Source organism: Dendronephthya gigantea, unplaced genomic scaffold (genome assembly GCF_004324835.1).
Source record: "Dendronephthya gigantea isolate DGI-Jeju-01 unplaced genomic scaffold, DenGig_1.0 000186F, whole genome shotgun sequence".
NCBI lineage: Eukaryota > Metazoa > Cnidaria > Anthozoa > Malacalcyonacea > Nephtheidae > Dendronephthya > Dendronephthya gigantea.
The window spans coordinates 332216-353262 of record NW_021163196.1 but is presented as its reverse complement, the minus strand read 5'-3'; the positions used below and the strand labels follow the sequence as shown (position 1 = coordinate 353262).

The following is a 21047-nucleotide window of genomic DNA, read 5'->3' as shown; positions in this document are numbered from 1 at the left end:
GAATTTGCAATGCAATGTAATTTATTTTGACAACCAAAGATCTGCCACAAAACTGGTTTATGCTAAAAATTGTGCATTGACTCACCTCTTACTAAATGCATGTAAAGATAGACACAATTAATAGACATTGTACATTGTACAATCACCAGGGCTGAAAAAATTAAAAAAATATGTGTGTTAATTGTTGTGTGAGGAACATAGACAAAAATTACTTGATACATGTGTCAGTGATTGATATATAAATATAATCAACTATAAATAGTAACTTCCTAAATGTTACTCTGTTTACACCAAAATATATCTCAAAAATCAGGGCCCAGTAACAGTTGTATGAAAGCTGTATAGTGCTAACTGGATAGTGGTTTTTCAATATCTCTAAAATTGCCCATTGTTTGGTAAAACTTGGATTAGACCTTAATTAGGATTCTAAAATTGGGAATTTTCTTTAAAAATTGTTAACTCCATGCAGAGTTGTAATTTTTGTTTCTTCAATATTGCTTATCAAGCATTTTTACAATGCTTAAAAAATTACTATCTGGTGGATAAGGCTATCCAGTCTTAGTACAACCAGTCCCAGGTTATAGCCAGACCATTTGTATGAAATATAAATTCTTTTGAGGGTTGCATGATTTCAACCACCAGTTTGTCCAACTAGTTAAAACACCACATACTAAATGCATTTTTGTAAGATTATGTACACTTAGATTAAATTAGTTATAGTTTCTAAATTGTCCTATAGTTGCAGCTCACTGGATTAGCATCCACTTTCTTAGCCATCTTAGGTAATTTAATTACCCCATGGCGAGAAATTGTGAACACAGTATATATGCAGATTACCAGAACTAATTTGCATATCTGCTCAAATATCATTCATTTGCAGAATTATTGAAAATACCACAATCCTAAATTTCTCAAAATTAATCATTGCATCTTTGTGATTTGTTTCTTGTATGGTTATACTGAAGTTAAATATTGAAGTAATATTTTGCTGGTAAAGGCTCATGTATATATATATACACATCAATTTATATGTTACTTGGTCGATGTTTGCTTTCTAGAGACAAAAAGAACCCAATGAGGAGACATTGCCTGAAGATAGTAAAGACCTTGAGCAAAGATATATCAATAACATCATTGGTATATATAATTAAGTTTCAACGATGCTTTGGTGCTTTAGCACTATCCTATATAGATACAATTTAAACACCCTATTAGAAATTAATAAGTCTAATATAATTAGGCCAGAAAGAAATTGCTCACTGAGCTAATTTGGAAGTTTGTTTTTTAACTGTATATATTTGTATATATAATAGGTGATGGGGTCTTTGCAAAAAGGAAATTTCAAAAAGGAGAATTCCTCCTTGAATATAAGGGGGAATTGATTGGCAAAGATGAAGGGGCTAGACGTGAAGAAGCCTATGTCAAAGAGCTTGGAAGCTTCTTGTTCTTTTTCGACTCTCTTTGGTAAGTTTTACATTTCTATAGAAGTGTATCAAAGATGATCTAAATTTGGTATTTGCCTTTGCCCTGTGTCAGACATCCTATTCATATGATCCTTTACCTTTATAAAGTGTTGATGCAACATTCTCCACGGGTCTTGGCAGAATGGTCAACGATAGTGAGATGAAACTGGCCAATTGCCTTATCAAGAAGGTTATTGTAGACAGCCGTCCTCACTTAGCCCTCTTTGCTAAAAAGAAAATTTTGAAGCACGAAGAGTTACGCTATGATTATGGGGTAAAGAACTTGCCATGGCGAAGAATAAAAGGTAATTTAACTACTTTTACAGCTTGCAAGGAATGAGACAGTACCAAGCTGACTATAATATTGATTTGCAACAAACAATGCAATTGGGACACACCAAACAATGGTCCTTGTATAATCAGGTGGCGGCCCACCTGTTTGAACCATGTCCATGGCCAATGCAAAAGTAAAAAATTAACCTTGTTATGTACATTCAAAGTGCCAATAGTGTAATGCTTTCACTTGGAGTCTTGGACTCACCCAAGCAAACCCAAAAACATTGTGCACTTGTTATTTTGGAATTGTAAGCTAAAAGGAAATCATTTTCGCTCAACTGTCATTTTAAATTAGTACAACAACAAATTTGAACTGCCATTTAGTACAATAACAATCATTTTTGCTGAACTGCCATTTTGCTCAAATAGGCTGTAGCATTTATTAGTCTGACTACATATTTTCCAAAGGATTAAACGTAGCTTGCCACACTACCGATGTTTATAGGAATTCGTTTAATTTCAAATCTTCATCATAATAAAAGAAAAGTATGGCAAATATAACTGATCATAATCTATGGTCTAGAGTAATTTCTTCGCGAATGCCTGCACATGGTTATCCGAAATTTAGAATATTTACCTTATCTTTTTTCAAAATTTTTATATATCCAACGAAAAATTACATAAACTTTCATCAGCTCCGCTCAAAACTTGAAAAAAGTAAAACCAGATGGCAAAATAATAATGTTGTAAAGAGACGTAACAAAGGTCATTTACTGATTACACATCAAGATTATAATTTTAGCATCTTCTTCAAAAAACCAGCAAATGCGATTGATTATATCCGGACTATCCGGTGCACGTGGGCAATACTGCAAGCACAGCTGTAACACTGGCTGTAACTAATTATTCTGATTGTAACGTCTGGATTGCTACGTTTCAGTCTGTACTGTGCTTCCATTTAAAAACTGAAATATATCTTTTCAAAACGTAGAATTTAATTTTTCTTTACTTTTTTTCTTGTTCTGTATCTTATCTATATTTTACCATTTTATTTTTTAATTTCCCGTAATTTCCTTGTCATATCATTGATTGGTCGCATCGTGTAGATAGGCCTTTAGGACTTATTATTGTAAAAAGTTCGCATGGAAAGAATACCCTAAAGGTCGACACAGACCGGACGCGATGCGGCAACGCGACGCGAATTTTGAGTTTTCAGAAGCATATGAATTAAATTCTGGAAGTAAAATTTGGAAACTATGGACGCTAGAGCAGTCAAAATGTTTTGTTGTTATGTAATCTACAAGAATATTATGATAGTTTAAAATTTATTTGATTTTGAAAAATTAAAAACGTTGAAAATTCGCGCCGCGTTGCCAATTCGCGTCCGGTCTGTGTCGGCCTTAAGGGTGGTGGTTTTTCGCTGTCGCGCTCTCTGTTTGGGTCTACACAAACGTAAAAAGCTTAAACCCTTTGACCTTTGTTATATAATTAATCTTACACCTAAAGAATCCAACCCCATGAATCTATCCAATCGCTGTACGTACAAAAAACGTGACAGTGCAAAGATTAATAACTTTTCATTTAAGAACTTTGCAAGAGGAAACCGAGAAATTACTTCGGTGAAGTAATGAAAAAAATAAATGAAGGTATACCACAAAGTAACACTGCATGCCACCGCGATTGCATAATTGATGAATTTGAAACGCGAAATTGGGAGATGCATGGTCATGGAGAAGAATATCATTGCACTGTTTTCATGTTTGCATGTATCAACGTAATATTCTTTCGCCTATGACATAGTCATAGCAAAAAATCCCAGTTGCCATGCATTTGCAGAACTTATATGCGAATCATTTGAGCTTGTAAGTTGTGCCGAACAGCCGAGGTGCATAGGTTGAGTGTAGAAATTTAGAATTCTCTTTCAAATCAATTTCTAAATAGATAACAAGTTCAAATTCGCGCACAAATAGGTGAAAAATTTTACTCAAACATTTTTGTCAGGGTGAACGACTCTCAAGAAACTAGTTTTATGAAGTTTTCGTAATCAGTTACTGTTTCTGCCACAATGCCAGTGTCACTATTTCATTGCTTCTGCCATAATGCCAAAGATGATCAGGCAGATTTAAGCTCTTTTAAAGTTTAAACATCTATAGTATTCAAGAATCATCAACTTAATAGTTATAGCGTTGCATGACCTAAATATATGAAGACATGTTATTTGATTTTTTGTCCTTTTTGTTCGTCATATACCAACTTTCATTCTATTCTTTTACATTTAGGAATTACTCTGAAAACTAATGGCGAGGGACGTAACTCATCGGGTTTGAAAGCAGGTAAACATGGTCATGTATATAGACAAGGATACGGAACTATACGTTTTTAAATCATGAACCAAATATATACAGCCAGGCAGACAGGTGCAATGATTACACATGTATGAACCTTTGTCATCTCTCCATGTAGTTATAACACCATGTAACACAAGATATTAGCTAAGTTTTAAAGTGGCTATATGTATGACTTGTTATTTGGCTGGACTTTATATGTAGACAGAAAAGATTGCCAAAAACACGCTCTGGTCGGTGCTGCTATTGGCCTCCATCATGAAGATGTGAAGATGTCAGGTATTTATTCTTAAACTCGTTTGTCAGAAGATATGGTGACTTAGCTACGTTTCAGAATTATCTTAAGGAATTCTGGGTGCATGTGCGATCTGATGTCATTGGAATTCAGTATCTACGCTTAGTAGAATATAGAACTGAGAACAAATAAAATGACCACGCAATAAAAAAGACAACGAAAGGCATAAAGTAATAGCTCTATAACGAATAATAATTAATCACAAATGTTACACCCAGTAATATTTTATGTTTACTTTCCATCACACTGTCTGTATAGGATGACTCAAATGCAAAAACATTACGCGGTAACATGATTATATCTTTGTCAATTCTGCAGAGGAAATTAACGAGCAATCAGGCAATGATCCTACTGCAACAATCCATCGATGTCAAGATTCCTTATTGACAGGTAAAGTGTGAATTTCAGTGCCATCATTCTTGGAGCAATTTACAATATTACAAACTAAAAAGGAACCACGACTTAGAATGATCACAAAAAAGAATTACTAATAAATACTAAAATTCCAAGTTACCTGTCCTGTTGCTTTGAGTAGAATGTATACAGCAGTTCCATCAGAACACCAAGCTATTCAGATAACAAATTTATAAAACATTATGGAATAATCTAAATTCTGCAGATGAAAATAACGAACAATTGGGTGCTGTTTTAATCGATGATTGTCAGGATGTGGTAATGAGAGGTAACGTTGTGAATTCCAACTATCATTTTTGTTTGTATTGCCTTAGAATCCGGATTTAAGATTGCAAAACAGCGTTGCAAAATTAGTAAAATATCGATCACTCCAATCCACTCCGTTAGTAAAACATCATATTATTCAGATATCGAATTTATAACACATTATGTAGAAACTTGATTATACCTTGATCGATTCTGTAGACGAAAACAACGCACAATCGGGTACCTCTCTTCGCGCGAAACTCCATGATCATCAAGATGTGGTAATGACAAGTAAGATGTGAATTTCAGTACTATGACTCTTGGAGTGCTTTTGAATACATTTCAAATCTAAAATTAGACAATAATTTAATTAGACTATCAATATCTAACAATCAAATTAGACTATAATTTTTGTTTGTATTGCCTTAGAATCCGGATTTAAAATTGCAAGATGGCATTGCAAACTTAGTGAAATATCGATCACTAGCTCCATTACATTCTGTTAGTAAAACATCATGTTATTCAGATATCGAATTTATAAGACATTATGTAGAAACTTGAGGCATACTAAATGGTCGCGGGATATTGCGAGACTTTCGGGCATGCAATTTTAGAGCGATAGAAAACCCATTATCCGGTGGATAGCGCTATCCTTCCGAAGTTATTAAACAATGTATTTTGATCAATTCAGCAGATGAAAATAACGGACAATTGGGCGCCAATTTAACCGAGGATGTGTTGATGGCAGGTAACGCTGTGAATTCAAGCAGTATATGATTTTTTACCTGTACCTAGAATTGGTTTGGTAAAATGCAGATGAATAGTATACAAGGACGTTCCATTCTGTTAGCAAAACACAATGCTATTATAATAATTCAGATACCGAATTTATAAGACACTATGCATTTAAAAACCCGAATTCAAGATAACAAACAATCGGAGAAGGCTCACCATGCCATTACGATGCCAAATTTATAAAACAATATCCATTGACCTGGTTATATTCTTATCAATTCCGCTGAAAATAACGAAATATAATTATATTCCATGATCACCCCATAGTCCAGCACTACCGTTTTTGCAGTTCTCTAGAATATACCCACCTAAAATTGGACAATAAGAGCCCACACAATTTGCGAAACAACCGATTACTAGTATATGTATACAACAGCACATCTAAGATACCATGTTTTGTTAATCGAATTAATACGGTTGTTATAGATAACAATAACGAACAATTGGGCACTCATATTGGCGAGGATGTGATAATGACAGGTAAACCTTGAATTTAAATATCCTTCGTGGTGTGTTTTGCAATGATTAAAATACTTTCAACTATATTCATTTTATAGAACGAAGACACTGCATTGGTGTGCCGCTTACGCATGGCCATGCCGACCAATCAGCAGCAGGTAAGAAATAAGGTTTAGGCAGGAGTTATCGGTTGGAAAGAAAATCGAAGTTCAGGTTATACATAGGTTCTATATTGGTTCAAATACATATATAGGTTCTATATTTTTTTTTAGTGATCTTTAAAATTTCTGCATTAGCGGACGATAAAACAGACTAAAATAGCCTGTCAATTAATACCGGCTGGAAAGTTTTAGGCTGAAAATCTTTGAACCTTTCGCTGTTAGGACATGTAATTGGTGATTTTTGTCATCTGCTATATGTTATTAGTGATAAATATATATGAAACTCACTACAAATTAATTACCTTAGATATAACAGATGGAAACTGCCATGTCTGCTTTGGCACAGTGTCCGGTTCCCACATATGTATCGTATGTCATCGTTCTGTCCACGTATTCTGTGGTGAGGGGATCGGTGACGAAGGTTATGGACAAGCTGTGACATGTTACAAGTGTCTAGATAGAGGTAGATGATTAGATATTAATGTTATTATTCATCGTGTTTTATACTCATTTTAATTTTTAGAAAGTTGACAATGCAAATCTAAATATTAAATCTTACAAAAAAATCAACAGACGGCAAAAATGCGAATCAGCGGAAATTCATGCATTGGCAAAAAAAACCTTACTAACAAATTGACGTAGAAAGAAAGGGCATAATCCATAAGTGACAATGATATAGAGTGTGTTTTGCACATTGTTCAGCATTGCAATTGCTACATCGCCAAGAATCAAAATTAAAATATTTAAGTTCTCTGACCTTCTGTTACAGGAAAAAAACAAACGAAATACGCTGAAACGGAGTCGACAGATACATCTGGTTAGTGATATAAATATTTTAATATCTGTTGTAAATGCAAAGCTAACCAGACATGCACACACACCTGAAAAGAACATTCATACTCTTCATAGATTGTGTTAATAAAAAACCCCAGCAAACGCCAAAGATCAGCAATTAACATAATAATACATATATTATATATATATATATATATACATATATTATATATATATTATATATTATATAATATATATTATATATTATATATATTATATATATATATATATATATATATATATATATATATATAAGATATTATATATATATATACGATGTGGGGAACTGATATACGGTACTTTTTCCAATGTCACCACCGGTGACAAATAATTGATAGACTCGAGTGGGTAACGAAATCAAAGACTATGTCACTAGATAAAAAATTCTAATACTAGAAGTTGTCTTTACGTCACATCACGTTCAAGATTTAGGCCATTTAATTTAAACTAACTATAAGAATGAGATATTAGCAGATCACAAAGAAGATGGTCCGCAAGATTAACATGTCTAGATTAAAAAAAAACCATTATCCGGTGGATAGCGCTATCCTTCCGAAGTTATTAAACAATGTATTTTGATCAATTCAGCAGATGAAAATAGCGGACAATTGGGCGCCAATTTAACCGAGGATGTGTTGATGACAGGTAACGCTGTGAATTCAAGCAGTATATGATTTTTTACCTGTACCTAGAATTGGTTTGGTAAAATGCAGATGAATAGTATACAAGGACGTTCCATTCTGTTAGCAAAACACAATGCTATTATAATAATTCAGATACCGAATTTATAAGACACTATGCATTTAAAAACCCGAATTCAAGATAACAAACAATCGGAGAAGGCTCACCATGCCATTACGATGCCAAATTTATAAAACAATATCCATTGACCTGGTTATATTCTTATCAATTCCGCTGAAAATAACGAAATATAATTATATTCCATGATCACCCCATAGTCCAGCACTACCGTTTTTGCAGTTCTCTAGAATATACCCACCTAAAATTGGACAATAAGAGCCCACACAATTTGCGAAACAACCGATTACTAGTATATGTATACAACAGCACATCTAAGATACCATGTTTTGTTAATCGAATTAATACGGTTGTTATAGATAACAATAACGAACAATTGGGCACTCATATTGGCGAGGATGTGATAATGACAGGTAAACCTTGAATTTAAATATCCTTCGTGGTGTTTTTGCAATGATTAAAATACTTTCAACTATATTCATTTTATAGAACGAAGACACTGCATTGGTGTGCCGCTTACGCATGGCCATGCCGACCAATCAGCAGCAGGTAAGAAATAAGGTTTAGGCAGGAGTTATCGGTTGGAAAGAAAATCGAAGTTCAGGTTATACATAGGTTCTATATTGGTTCAAATACATATATAGGTTCTATATTTTTTTTAGTGATCTTTAAAATTTCTGCATTAGCGGACGATAAAACAGACTAAAATAGCCTGTCAATTAATACCGGCTGGAAAGTTTTAGGCTGAAAATCTTTGAACTTTTCGCTGTTAGGACATGTAATTGGTGATTTTTGTCATCTGCTATATGTTATTAGTGATAAATATATATGAAACTCACTACAAATTAATTACCTTAGATATAACAGATGGAAACTGCCATGTCTGCTTTGGCACAGTGTCCGGTTCCCACATATGTATCGTATGTCATCGTTCTGTCCACGTATTCTGTGGTGAGGGGATCGGTGACGAAGGTTATGGACAAGCTGTGACATGTTACAAGTGTCTAGATAGAGGTAGATGATTAGATATTAATGTTATTATTCATCGTGTTTTATACTCATTTTAATTTTTAGAAAGTTGACAATGCAAATCTAAATATTAAATCTTACAAAAAAATCAACAGACGGCAAAAATGCGAATCAGCGGAAATTCATGCATTGGCAAAAAAAACCTTACTAACAAATTGACGTAGAAAGAAAGGGCATAATCCATAAGTGACAATGATATAGAGTGTGTTTTGCACATTGTTTAGCATTGCAATTGCTACATCGCCAAGAATCAAAATTAAAATATTTAAGTTCTCTGACCTTCTGTTACAGGAAAAAAACAAACGAAATACGCTGAAACGGAGTCGACAGATACATCTGGTTAGTGATATAAATATTTTAATATCTGTTGTAAATGCAAAGCTAACCAGACATGCACACACACCTGAAAAGAACATTCATACTCTTCATAGATTGTGTTAATAAAAAACCCCAGCAAACGCCAAAGATCAGCAATTGACATAATACATATATATATATATATATATATATATATATATATATATATATATAAATATATATATATATATATATATATATATATATATATATATATACACCCGTTTGCAAAAACGTTGGCCGCAGATAGATAGATAGATAGATACTCGAAATCTAATTAGAATTGCATATGTTGTGTAATATGATTGAAATCCCATGCAAATGTAATCATATGCAATTCTAATTAGACTTCCAGTATCTATCTATCTATCTATCGGCGGCCAACGTTTTTGCGAATGGGTGTATATAAATATATATATATATATATATATATATATATTAATATATATATATATATATATATATATATATATATATATATATACGATGTGGGGAACAGACTCGAATCAAAGACTATGTCACTAGATAAAAATCAAAGACTATGACACTAGATAAAAAATTCTAATACTAGAAGTTGTCTTTACGTCACATCACGTTCAAGATTTAGGCCATTTAATTTAAACTAACTATAAGAATGAGATATTAGCAGATCACAAAGAAGATGCATGGTCCGCAAGATTAACATGTCTAGATTAAAATTCACACATTTTTGTATTGGTTGCCATATTTTAAACTGAAAAACATACAGCTACACATCTGTCATGGTTTCGAAGTGAACTTTATCATTGATCATACTTTCGATCTGAACATTATCACCAATAAGATCGGTTAATAGGTTAAGATCGGATTAATAGGTTACATACCATTGCTGCTGTAATAGTCCCAATAACCCAGACCGTCTACAAAATCCAAAAAAAAAGCTGAAACAATATTAATGTTGATAATGTAGGGAAAATGCGAGGCCGATGTGCACATAATTTTTTAATCTTCTTTTGAATTTAGATAACCCACATAAAACAGCGCACAAGAGAGGTTCTAGACATAAGGTAACTATACCATAAAATTTTATTTTTAGGGCCACTATGCCAAAGATAGTTCCACACCAAATGTATATGTATTGCCAAGCACTTTATTGGGCTGTCTAGGCAACGTTGTAGTAAACATTTTCCATTACAAATTACAATTTATCAATTATTTTTCTTACGCAGGAAGAAAGTGACGAAGACTACTTGCCAAGCTCGGAGAGCGAAAATGAAGGTATAGAATGGACTGAACAGTGCAGACTGAACGCAGTATAGACATAGAAACACGAGGATTAAATCTCAGCTTGAAAATATGCATACATTAGGGCCCAGGAATATCTTTTTGTCCAAGCTCTTTTTAACAACTCCTAAGTACTGTGTATATATATATATATATATATATAATATATATATATAATATATATAATATATATATATAATAGATACCGACAAATTAGAAAATGAATTCCATACCTTAGCACTGCCGTGTAATACTTTGCAATGCAATTTTCCTATTATATAGATAAAGATCCTGCCACATACAAAGACGAGTATGAATTTCAAGGTAAACTTCAACAATTCTAAATAAACTGATGACATTTCATGAATAAAAATATTATTATTTTTCCTAAATTTTGAGTAAAATATCTCTATATTGAATAATTCAATAATATATTGGGATCAGAAACGTATATATTTCCTATATGTTATAAAACGTATATATTCTGCATATATTACATTCATTATACTCTCTTATTAAAGTATCTCCTGATTATTCCTGAAAGAATAACACTTAAAGTAATATATAATATATGAATATACTCATATATAATACTCACACAAAATTTGTTACCAGATTTTATAACAGCATTGCATTATATATTACATATATTCGAAAATATGGCTATTGAGAGAGTTCCTACTTGAATATGTTTTTGAAATAAAGTGAAATATTGATTTCACTGCAATAGTTTTGCCAAGTATATATATTAATTTAATTTAATTTATTAACTTTGCCAGGTATGTATCAGCAATATCAACATAAGTAAATGACACAAACAACTAGCAGGGAAATGCAACAACTTACGCCAATCTGAATGAAGGTACAGTACAAATACTAACAAATGTTATATATTTTAAATAGATACACACAACCGTCCACCAATTAAAGCCAGAAAACGTCTGAAGGTAAGCAAAGAAGTAGATCATACTTGGTTATTGATTGTGTGCGCTTCATGATATGCCAGTTGCATTATGCAAAAGTCAAATACCAGGCCAATTAATATCTGCTCAGTTACTGTACTTCCTAGCTTGAAGATTTATGTAGCTATACATCATTCATTGTTTACAGGAAAATAAGAACATACCAAAAGACTCCAGTGTCTGCGATGCCGATTCGATGAAAGAAATTGAAGAACATCCTGGTGAGAAACCATAGATATACTAATCAAAAGAAACATAGTTTGTATGCATGGTTATCTAAGAGTTTCTTATAGTGGTGTTTCTTTCTTGCTTTAAATTTTACTGTGACAACTAATTAATTTATTTCATTCGTATAAGGGGTTAAAAGGCACTTTCCCGTCTGAAAAATTATCTTTAAATTACTTACCATATTTGCATGAGCCTTTTATAAAGGAAAATGTGATGTGAATTAATCCTGACCTATGATTTGTATATATTTTTAAATATGCAGATAACAACCTAAAGAAGCAAAAGAGAGAAAGAAAACAACCTGTAAGTAATTCATAAATTCTTATTACAATGAGGTCTGAGGGAATATTGATGTATGTCTGCAGGGATGGATCAAGTGTTATTTTGTGCTGATTGGACATGCATGCGGCATGCCAGATGCCAACTAGCATGGGTTGGCTTGATATTCAATGTTCAAATTAACAACCAGATTATAGCAGCAGTCATTGTTGTAATTTAGCCGCACAGTGATTTGCAAGTTGGTATAATTGCTGTAATTTGCGAAAAAATATGACAAAACAATAATAAAATTATAATATGTAATTTCAGTTCAAAATTTGGACCTCAAAAACCGATGCTTCAAATAATGAAAACGGGTCAAAAGGCAAGTCTTTTTTTACATCACATATTACACATTCATCCTTATTCATTACTGATCGATATTCAAGATCAAGCTGCTTAAATTTTGCTTAATATATCAAGTGGGCTAAAATTTCTAAGCAAAATAATTCCTTGTCTGAGACTTTTCTGATAATGATTTCTATATAAAATTTAGTAAAAAACGTAGGTGTACTCTTATTAGTCTATATATATATATATATATATATATATATATATATATATATATATATATATATATATATATATATATATATATATATATATATATATATATATATATCGTTTGCAAAATCTACCTCACGTCTTTTTTGAGTTTTGTTTAAATAAACCTTGCAAAGCATCGCCATCCTTGCAGATTATAACAACAGTGTCACCGACTCACCGTGCACACTTGCCTTGAATGCCTTCAGCAGACAAGCCGCATAATTATGCAGTGTTTCCACACCAAATTTTAAAAATCCCTTTCTTGGAGCCTTAAATTCGTTTTTTTTGAGAGAAATTCCTTTCAGATACTGACCGATACTATCGACATTTATTTTGCGGGCATATGTATTATACATATAACAATTAACAATAATAACATAAAACGTTTATATGATGCTATATATATGCTAATACCTCCAACGATAAATGAAAACATTGTTTGTTAATTGTAATCGCCAGCGAAGTGAGTTGTGAAACTGTAAAACTGTCCCATAAAACACTGGGGGCGGTTGTACGAAGCGGGCTGGATATCCGGCTTTCGTACAACCGGCCCCTGAACTATAACCCCGGTGCAAGCTGTATTAATCAGTCCCGCTAAGTTAGAGTTGGGCAAAATTGTGCATATTTGATATTTATTGACCTTATATTGCTATGTGGGTGTAGACAAATCGTGTTTTTGTTCTTGAAACAGCTCATATTAGGGAACCAACTTATGGTTTATACATTTTTTACTATTTTGCAAATATCCTTGTAATTTCCTTGCATAAGATCAGTTTTCCTTGTAAATTCCCTGTCTTTTTTAATTCCTTGTATAATGTTGTGACGTAATTATCGACAGGGCCTATTAGCTACCGTTTTTAATGCTGTTCATTCACCGAATAGTTAAGATGCGTGCCAAAAGTGTAGTTTAATGAATGAACTGTCGCAAACTGTTTTGAATCAAAAACTTATATGGAAAGATCCCTTTCGGTTTTCATTACGAAACAAATACTCTTTTCACATGCATGCATGGAGCGAGTTACAACTAATTTTTACTTCTACAATACAAGATGCAACCCCAAGAATATCTTACATGGAGAGTTATAACATTAATTTTGCTATAAAATATCTAGCAAATGCCCACTGTTATATACACTAGCTAGTTTGCATAAAATATTATTTATCACATTAACTCTATTTTCACAACCTATAAGGCTTTCCATTGCAATGGCATCGACGAGCTTTGCTTATGTTATGAGTGCTTTATTTTCAAATAAGGCATGTGATGTATTTTTAAATTGGTTTTGTGTTTTTTGCAGTTTATGTACAGCCTATAATGGCAGCAGCGGGGAAAAGAGCATACGATAAAAAAAATTGCTGCTTCTTCTGCTCCAAAGAATTTTCCAAGTTGGCAAGACATTTGGAGCAGAAACACAAAGATGAGGAAGAAGTCGCTGCTGCGCTAAAGTTCCCCCCCTCCGACAAACGCAGAAAAGACCTCTTCGCTAAGCTGAGGAAGATGGGGAACTTTAATCATAATATTAAAGTCATCGAAAAACGGGAAGGTGAACTAAAGGTATAATTGTTTTGTCTATTTTAAGCTCGTCGCAGACGTAAGCTTACTAAGCTATAAGGGACCTTCATCAATGGGGGGGAGGGTGTATATTTATATACTCGTCTTATGCCCGTCTGATTTATTTTTTATGCATGCTATTGTTCCTACGGTATATAACCCCCCCCCCCCAATTAAGCTACGGCCCTAAAGAAAGGTAAGAGATTTTCAGTTTAACTAAGAAAATGGAGAAGAATGCAACACAAGCCTATGGGGACTCAACTTTGTCCTCTTAACCTCTTACAACAACATTTCAATTCGACAGAAGAAGAACGATAAATTTCCTTTTTAGGTTGATCGAAGACCAGCAGCAGGAACTGACCCGAAACAATACTTACCGTGCACAGGATGTAATGGGTTTTTCCTCGCACATGAACTCACAAGACATGCTGCAACATGCTTGCGATCAGATGAGCCGGCCGGTGGGAAAGTAAAGCCATCGGCCAAGCGTATGCAATTTGATGGCAAGTTGCTATTAGCTGGAGGCGGAGCCAGTGAGTGCAGCAAACAGCTGCAAAGCATATTAAAAATCATGGCTCGTGATGACATTTCCGCGGTCGCCCAGGCAGATCCTACAATCCTCGCCGTCGGCAGTGACATGGTTGAACAAAAAGGGAAAGAGAAAGCTATTGCAATCTCACAAAAGATGCGGTTGTTGGCACGGGTTTTGGTGGAGATGAGAAGGCTAACTGGTAAAAGCGATGCCTCCTTATCTACGATTATAACCCCTTTGTATTTTGACATGCTCTTACAGTGTGCAAAAAACCTTGGGGGTTATGTCGTAGATGAGGATGGCTCTAAAAGTTTTAAGAGTCCCTCCACCTCCGTCAAATGTGGATACGCAACGATGACGGCAGCGAAGATCTTGCGGGGGAAAGCACTTAGAGATTGTGACATGGGAAGGAAAAAGGAGCTCGACAACTTTTTGGAGTTGTACGAGACGGAATGGGGGAAAAAAATCACGTCACCGGCCCATGACAATCTCGGCCTGAAAAAAACGAACAAGCCCGACGTCTTGCCACTCACGAGTGATCTAATGAAGCTTCGTGACTACCTCCTGGAGGCCATAAAAAAGGGGACAGAAAACCTCAGAAGAGACCGAAACAAAGAGAACTTTCGGGTTTTATCGGAAGTATGCTTGGCGAGGTTAATAATGTTCAACAAGAGAAGAGGTAATATTCTTTTAGTTTTGCATCGTGAATAACAATATAAATAAGTTTGCTTGTAGGTACACCAAGTAAATTTTTTACTGCTGCAAAGTTAAGAGAATACATCTGTATTATGGTGATCTTAAAAACAAACAAAACTACTAGCAATTAATAGACGAAAAACGATCATATTTTAGTGTTCATGAACTGTGAAATCAATTTATTGGCATGCAGGCACTTCAGAAGATAAAATCATACTTTAAAATTTTAGTAAAAATGGCAATGGACGACGAAAGAAAAAATCGTGATTTTCGTCAATTTATAGAAATTTTAAAAGCAGGTTCTAAGTGCCAGAACATACAACATATTCAACAGTTAAAAAACGTCTCGTTTTGTATTAAAACAGGGGGAGAGACCGCAAGAATGAAACTGAAGGCGTACCAATCGCGATGTAATTGGAGAGAACATCAAAACCAAGAGGTGTTCCAATCACTCTCGGTTTCGGAAAAGCAGCTTTGCGAAAAGTATGTTATTATTCATTCGCATTTATTCACCGTCATTCTCTTGACCTATACTTGTCGTTTCAAACAACGCCAATGTTTTATACCATGCCACATTTCACATACATATTTTTCCTATATTCACATTCAGCCTTGCTATATATAGTCTCAGAAGTCGGAGTTCAAGGCCACGTTCAATTTCTGTGGAATTGGCAAGGGCGTAGGTTTTAGTGTAATTTCTAATAGAAGACGAAAACTTCTATCAAACAACAAACCGCCATTCAAACATAATTCATTAGATTTATAAATAAAAATCTGAAGACGCGTACACTAAAATTAATCTATAAATTTATGATGCTTATTTCAGCTATACTTTCATGAGGTAATAAACATTCTGAAATTCGAAAATTTTTCATAAAGTATATAACGGACTTCGTGAAATAAACTGTTTATCAAGAGCTTTACTCCTCGACCCTATACTCACACTAACATTTTTGTTGGAAACAGTGGTTTGGATTTTTTTACCCTTTTCGGCAAATAGGGAGATATATGTACAGCTTTTTATTCACAATTATTTGGATTTTAAGGTTTGACATGGTTGAGATCATTGGAAAGCGAAACAGGAAGGTTCCGGTCATCTTGACACCGGACGTCGCAGATGCAATGTTGATGCTGACCGATCCTTCCTACCGAGAGAAAGGTTGCGTGCAGCGGGAAAACGAATACGTTTTCCCCATGAATAACAACTCATCGCTGCACAGCCTGAGAGGAAATGACGTCCTCAGAAACGCGTGCAAGAATGCAAATTTGGAGAACGATAGCTTGGTAACGTCGACCAGTATGCGCAAGTATGTTGCAACGGTATCGCAACTGGTCGACATGAACGAGACCGAAATGGGTTGGCTTGCCGAGCATATGGGCCACGATCTCCATATCCATAAGGAGTATTATCGTCTGCCACAAAACACTCTTGAAATTGCTGTGGTTGGCAATTTGCTCCTGGCAATCGATGAGGGAAGGGCCCACAAGTTCAAGGGGCGAAATTTACGAGACATCAACATCCAAGGTACCAGTCCATGCGTTCTGTAAAACAGACAGCATATATCAAAAGTCACAAAATAAAAAGGATGGCGAAATAAAACGCACTACGGCACAAGACTATACACTTGTTTTTTATTTCTTTACAGAGTTTGAAAATTTCGCGTGCGAAGAGGACGATGAGGCTGCAAACAACCTTGGTAATGATGAATCATGAATTATTTCTTTTAATGTATAAGCAATATTAAAATATTCATAGGTTTGTATAGCTAAATTAATAGCTATTATAATCTATATTATTAGCGCAGCATATTTTTCAATGGACTTACATATCAATTTATATCTATAGATCAATTTTGTCATTTTCGGAAAGAGAATACAAAAATTATATTGTTATATATACTGCTAAGTTTGGCTGCGAAACGTTGTAAAGTAAGGAAAATATAGCCATTCGAAGTTGGCAAATTTTGTATACTTTTCTATTGCAGCTGGAAGTGTGTAAATAATTTTTATTGCATATCTTTATTAAGCCAGAGAAAACAGTTTTATATATACTTCCGTTGCATGCAATAATGCATGACTTCCGTTTTTGACATCGCTCTTTATTTTCATTTTTATTTTAAAATCAGCCTATCAATTAATGATCAAAATAATACATTTAGTGGTGTAGTTAGCCCGCCTATATTTAGTCATGCTGTGCAAATATTTTGGCATCGACTGTGGAAATAATGATTGCCATGCAGGGTAACTACCACAATTAATGTTTAATTATAACTTCTAAACTAGTCATCGCAGTAAGGGACATCCCTTGAAGTAATCCAACCAACTGATATCAAAGACAACTGCAAACACCCACAATTTGCTGTTGACTGCTTAACCTTGACCTGAACTGTATGCGTCTTTCAAATGTAGGTTTTACTGAATGTTCATCCAAGACGAAGTCGAAGCTGGCCTCAAAAACACAAGGTAGTTTTATAAACATCCCAACTGAACATAAATATTTGCATGGAATAACTTCTTAGTGATATAACAAGTGTAATATTAAAAGTGTAATTATGGTTATATAATTTATCCGGTATTGATATAAAAACATTTTGCTTTAGAAAACACTGATCTGCCTACTTCTTCCATCACATCGCGCAATACTCCTAGTAAGTAACAAAATGAAATCTATACACCTGCATGACTAGCATGCTACAATAATTAGGGAATATAGGGTTGCGTATTCATATATCCGTTCTAAAGCAGAACAAGATATATGAAGCTAACTGGTTCTCATAGGTCACCGACAATTGCCGACTGTTACAGCGGTGACGTATGGGAAAAAGGACCTATATTTAAATTATTTTTTCATCCTCGTCTTGACTGTACGTTTTTAAATGTAGGCAGCTGTGCATCAACATCGAAGCAAGGATCATCAAAGACGAAAGGTATATTTTTAATTTCATCAAAACACAAATCCAGCTCACAATAGTAACCAAATGAGATCTGTCGGTTGCGCAACTGCGTGAAAACTATAGGATGTGTCAAAAAGACCGTTTTAACCTTCAACCGTACGGTCGCTTTCGGCTAGAACTAATATGTGTGGAAAACGGCCCTTAAAATACGGCTTAAAAATCGTAGCGAAGCATAGCGTATATTTGCAGTTTGCATGCAAAGAAAAGCAACGAAAGAAGTTTTGCATATATTCATAATTCATAGAGAACAATACAATAGAACAATGAAACCATAAAATAAGCCAATCGACACCTTTTGTGTGCTTGGGGTGAAACCCTAATTAACTAAACTTTTCGTTTAATTCTCGCATTCTTTATATATTTTTGAAGAAAAAATATCTAGGGTCAATTATCATGCAGTAATGGACAGTTATTCACTTAAATGTCACTGCTAAGGCTAATAAATTTGAAAAAAGGAATTTTTAACATTACTCGAACTCTTGATACGAATAATGCAGAATACGTTAATTAAACTGACATATCGGTCTGAAACAAAAAAACACTCTATTTGCTCTCCAGTTAGTTGTGACTTCCAGATCATCGTTTGTAGTTACACAGCTGTACGAACATACAACGTACATAGTTTTTAATGTAGATTTCAATTTTTTTTGTTTGGAAATGTTCAGCAATTGCTGCTTCTAGCGCGTAAATTACTACATTATTTCCATTGCAAACTTTCGTTGTTGGATTAAAGGGTGATGATTAATTACAGGCTATTCAAGGCGTACACGTTTATACAATTATATAGATGGTTACACTCATTTTTTTTGGTACCCCTCCCAATGACTAGTTAATTTGTTTCGGAACCCCCAAAGGTTTAATAGTTTGTTTCATACCCCCCAACTTATCCTCCACCTTCCCGCTATAACACATACCTTATGACCGGTCCCTTAGACTTGTGAAATGACTGTAATTACAAAATATGTACATATGTTAATAGATTTTTTGGCTAATTTTCAAATCGAACTTCTGATTTCATCATTCATATAACTCTATACCAATCATTGTCCAAGGATCAAATCGACCGTATACCATACATTAATTTTTTGTTAGCCATTTCGTAAAAATAATAGTAGTTTCGAGCTCTATCTACATCTACATTACTATTATAATCTACATTACTATTATATAATACATATGATCCTTGTTGATCTGCATCGTAATCTTTCTTTATAGAAAGAGCTGACGATAAAATTAGCACCGTCTCCTCGCCGAAGACTCCGAGTAAGATGCAAGACAGTATTTTGGAATTTTTTGGAATGATTATTACTGATTTTATTACTGATTAAATTTCCGTTTTTGTTATCCTAGTTGCAAAAACTAAGAAAGGCAGAGCGCCACAAAAGCTGGTGAAATGGACAACGCCAGAACGTAGGCTAGTCATGCGCTCATTCGACAGGCATATAAAGAACATGGAATTGCCGAAAAAAAAAGAATGCGTGCAGTTTCTCGCAGAGCACCAAGATGTCATGGCAAGGCGAAATTGGAAAAATATAAAAGATTTCGTTAGAAATCAGGAACAAAAAATGGGTGATCGTCTTTGAATTACGCAATATTTAATTCATTAACTCGTAATAGATTCCATGCATATAATTACGTTAAACACTTTTGCATGACCACACTGGCATTCCCTGCGAGAATTATCAAGCAAAAATGGCTCTAAATTAACTTGTAGGTAAAGTCGCCATATAATCGTACAAGAAAATTAAAAAAGTCTTGCAAAGAATGCTGGTCTTTGGGTCACGCAGAAGCCTTTGGTGTCTTATGTATAAGATCTTTTGATCTGAAACTAAACGAGTTTCGATATTTGCTTACAAAGAGACTTTTGAAACTATATACTCAATAGTGACAGTGACGATGTAACTATATACAGACTTCAATTTACAAATTGGGTTGTGGTGTTCGCAAAATGTGCAGAAACCGCTTTATAAGAAAACTTTCTGTATCGCAGAAATAATAGTCACGTTTATACCCCAAAACCATACTATATGCATCAATAGTATACAGCATGCAAGCTATACTAGGTGCATATTTTCATTCATATCCACTAAGAGCATGCATGAGTGAATTAACCATAGTAGTTTGAAGCAAAAAGCATCAGTAAAACTAAAGCCTGATTTATTGGAACGGCACGGCTAAAATGGGTACCATTAGATTCCATTTTTATGCCTGATGATGATGAACGATGAAATAATTTTCAGTTATTTTGCCCCACGACAAATAAGGAACTCTGCAAATAGCATGCAGTATCATACAAACATGTCTAACAAACTAAAGCCTGATTTTTATCAATCATTGAAAGTTGGCGACAACTATTGCCTTTTTATTATAACCTTCTTGGTTATTTTGAATAATTTTTCTTTGTCATGCACGAGCGATTATTTAATACTTATTTACAGATATCGTGTTTTGTTGACCCGAGAACGTACCCATGCATGCATGCACTGTATTAACGAAGTGTCTTTAAATAAGTGATTTGTTATTATATCTACAGGGTGTCCCAAAAAAAACGAAAACTATTGAA

General features: G+C 34.1%; 2 protein-coding genes and 1 long non-coding RNA gene across 9 annotated transcripts in view; 2 read left to right on the top strand and 1 right to left on the bottom strand.

Moving 5' to 3' along the window:
• Positions 1-2895, bottom strand: part of LOC114538484 — a 13359-nt gene extending 10464 nt beyond the window's left edge. For 3 of the 7 annotated variants that reach the window (XR_003688748.1, XR_003688746.1, XR_003688752.1), the window contains exons 1-3: positions 2377-2895; positions 1562-1690; positions 86-151 (exon numbers count right to left, since the gene is read on the bottom strand). This is a non-coding gene — a long non-coding RNA (uncharacterized LOC114538484). Of the gene's footprint in view, positions 1-85; positions 152-1036; positions 1090-1561; positions 1691-2376 lie in introns of all 7 variants that reach the window. The other 4 variants (XR_003688750.1, XR_003688751.1, XR_003688749.1 and 1 more) reach the window with 2 other exon arrangements.
• LOC114538483 (N-lysine methyltransferase KMT5A-like) overlaps positions 1-3994 on the top strand; it is a 6714-nt gene extending 2720 nt beyond the window's left edge. Inside the window, exons 4-7 of the mRNA XM_028559667.1 lie at positions 1059-1137; positions 1314-1464; positions 1572-1768; positions 3326-3994. Of these exons, the coding sequence (XP_028415468.1) occupies positions 1059-1137; positions 1314-1464; positions 1572-1768; positions 3326-3534 (636 nt within the window). The 3' untranslated portion in view covers positions 3535-3994. The remainder of the gene's footprint in view (positions 1-1058; positions 1138-1313; positions 1465-1571; positions 1769-3325) is intronic.
• LOC114538508 lies at positions 3943-21047 on the top strand. The gene is made up of 32 exons (XM_028559685.1): positions 3943-4072; positions 4289-4363; positions 4698-4769; positions 4999-5061; positions 5259-5330; positions 5731-5787; positions 6261-6314; positions 6392-6451; positions 6762-6917; positions 7224-7271; positions 7877-7933; positions 8407-8460; positions 8537-8596; positions 8906-9061; positions 9368-9415; positions 10436-10479; positions 10642-10690; positions 10979-11020; positions 11600-11643; positions 11807-11879; positions 12149-12189; positions 12475-12529; positions 14049-14305; positions 14634-15513; positions 15896-16013; positions 16577-17055; positions 17177-17227; positions 17940-17993; positions 18131-18178; positions 18413-18457; positions 19700-19747; positions 19835-21047. The coding sequence occupies exons 1-32, from the start codon at positions 3943-3945 to the stop codon at positions 20065-20067; spliced, it is 3723 nt and encodes a 1240-aa protein (XP_028415486.1). The 3' UTR covers positions 20068-21047.

What these genes read in the sequence shown, in the direction of transcription:
- LOC114538508 (XM_028559685.1), top strand. Translation starts at nt 3,943, where the DNA reads ATGAAGACATGTTATTTGATTTTTTGTCCTTTTTGTTCGTCATATACC. An exon ending in CGAGGATGTGTTGATGGCAG is followed by an intron (nt 5,788 to 6,260) that starts GTAACGCTGTGA and finishes CGGTTGTTATAG; the next exon opens with ATAACAATAACGAACAATTG. An exon ending in TGAGGCTGCAAACAACCTTG is followed by an intron (nt 17,228 to 17,939) that starts GTAATGATGAAT and finishes TTTCAAATGTAG; the next exon opens with GTTTTACTGAATGTTCATCC.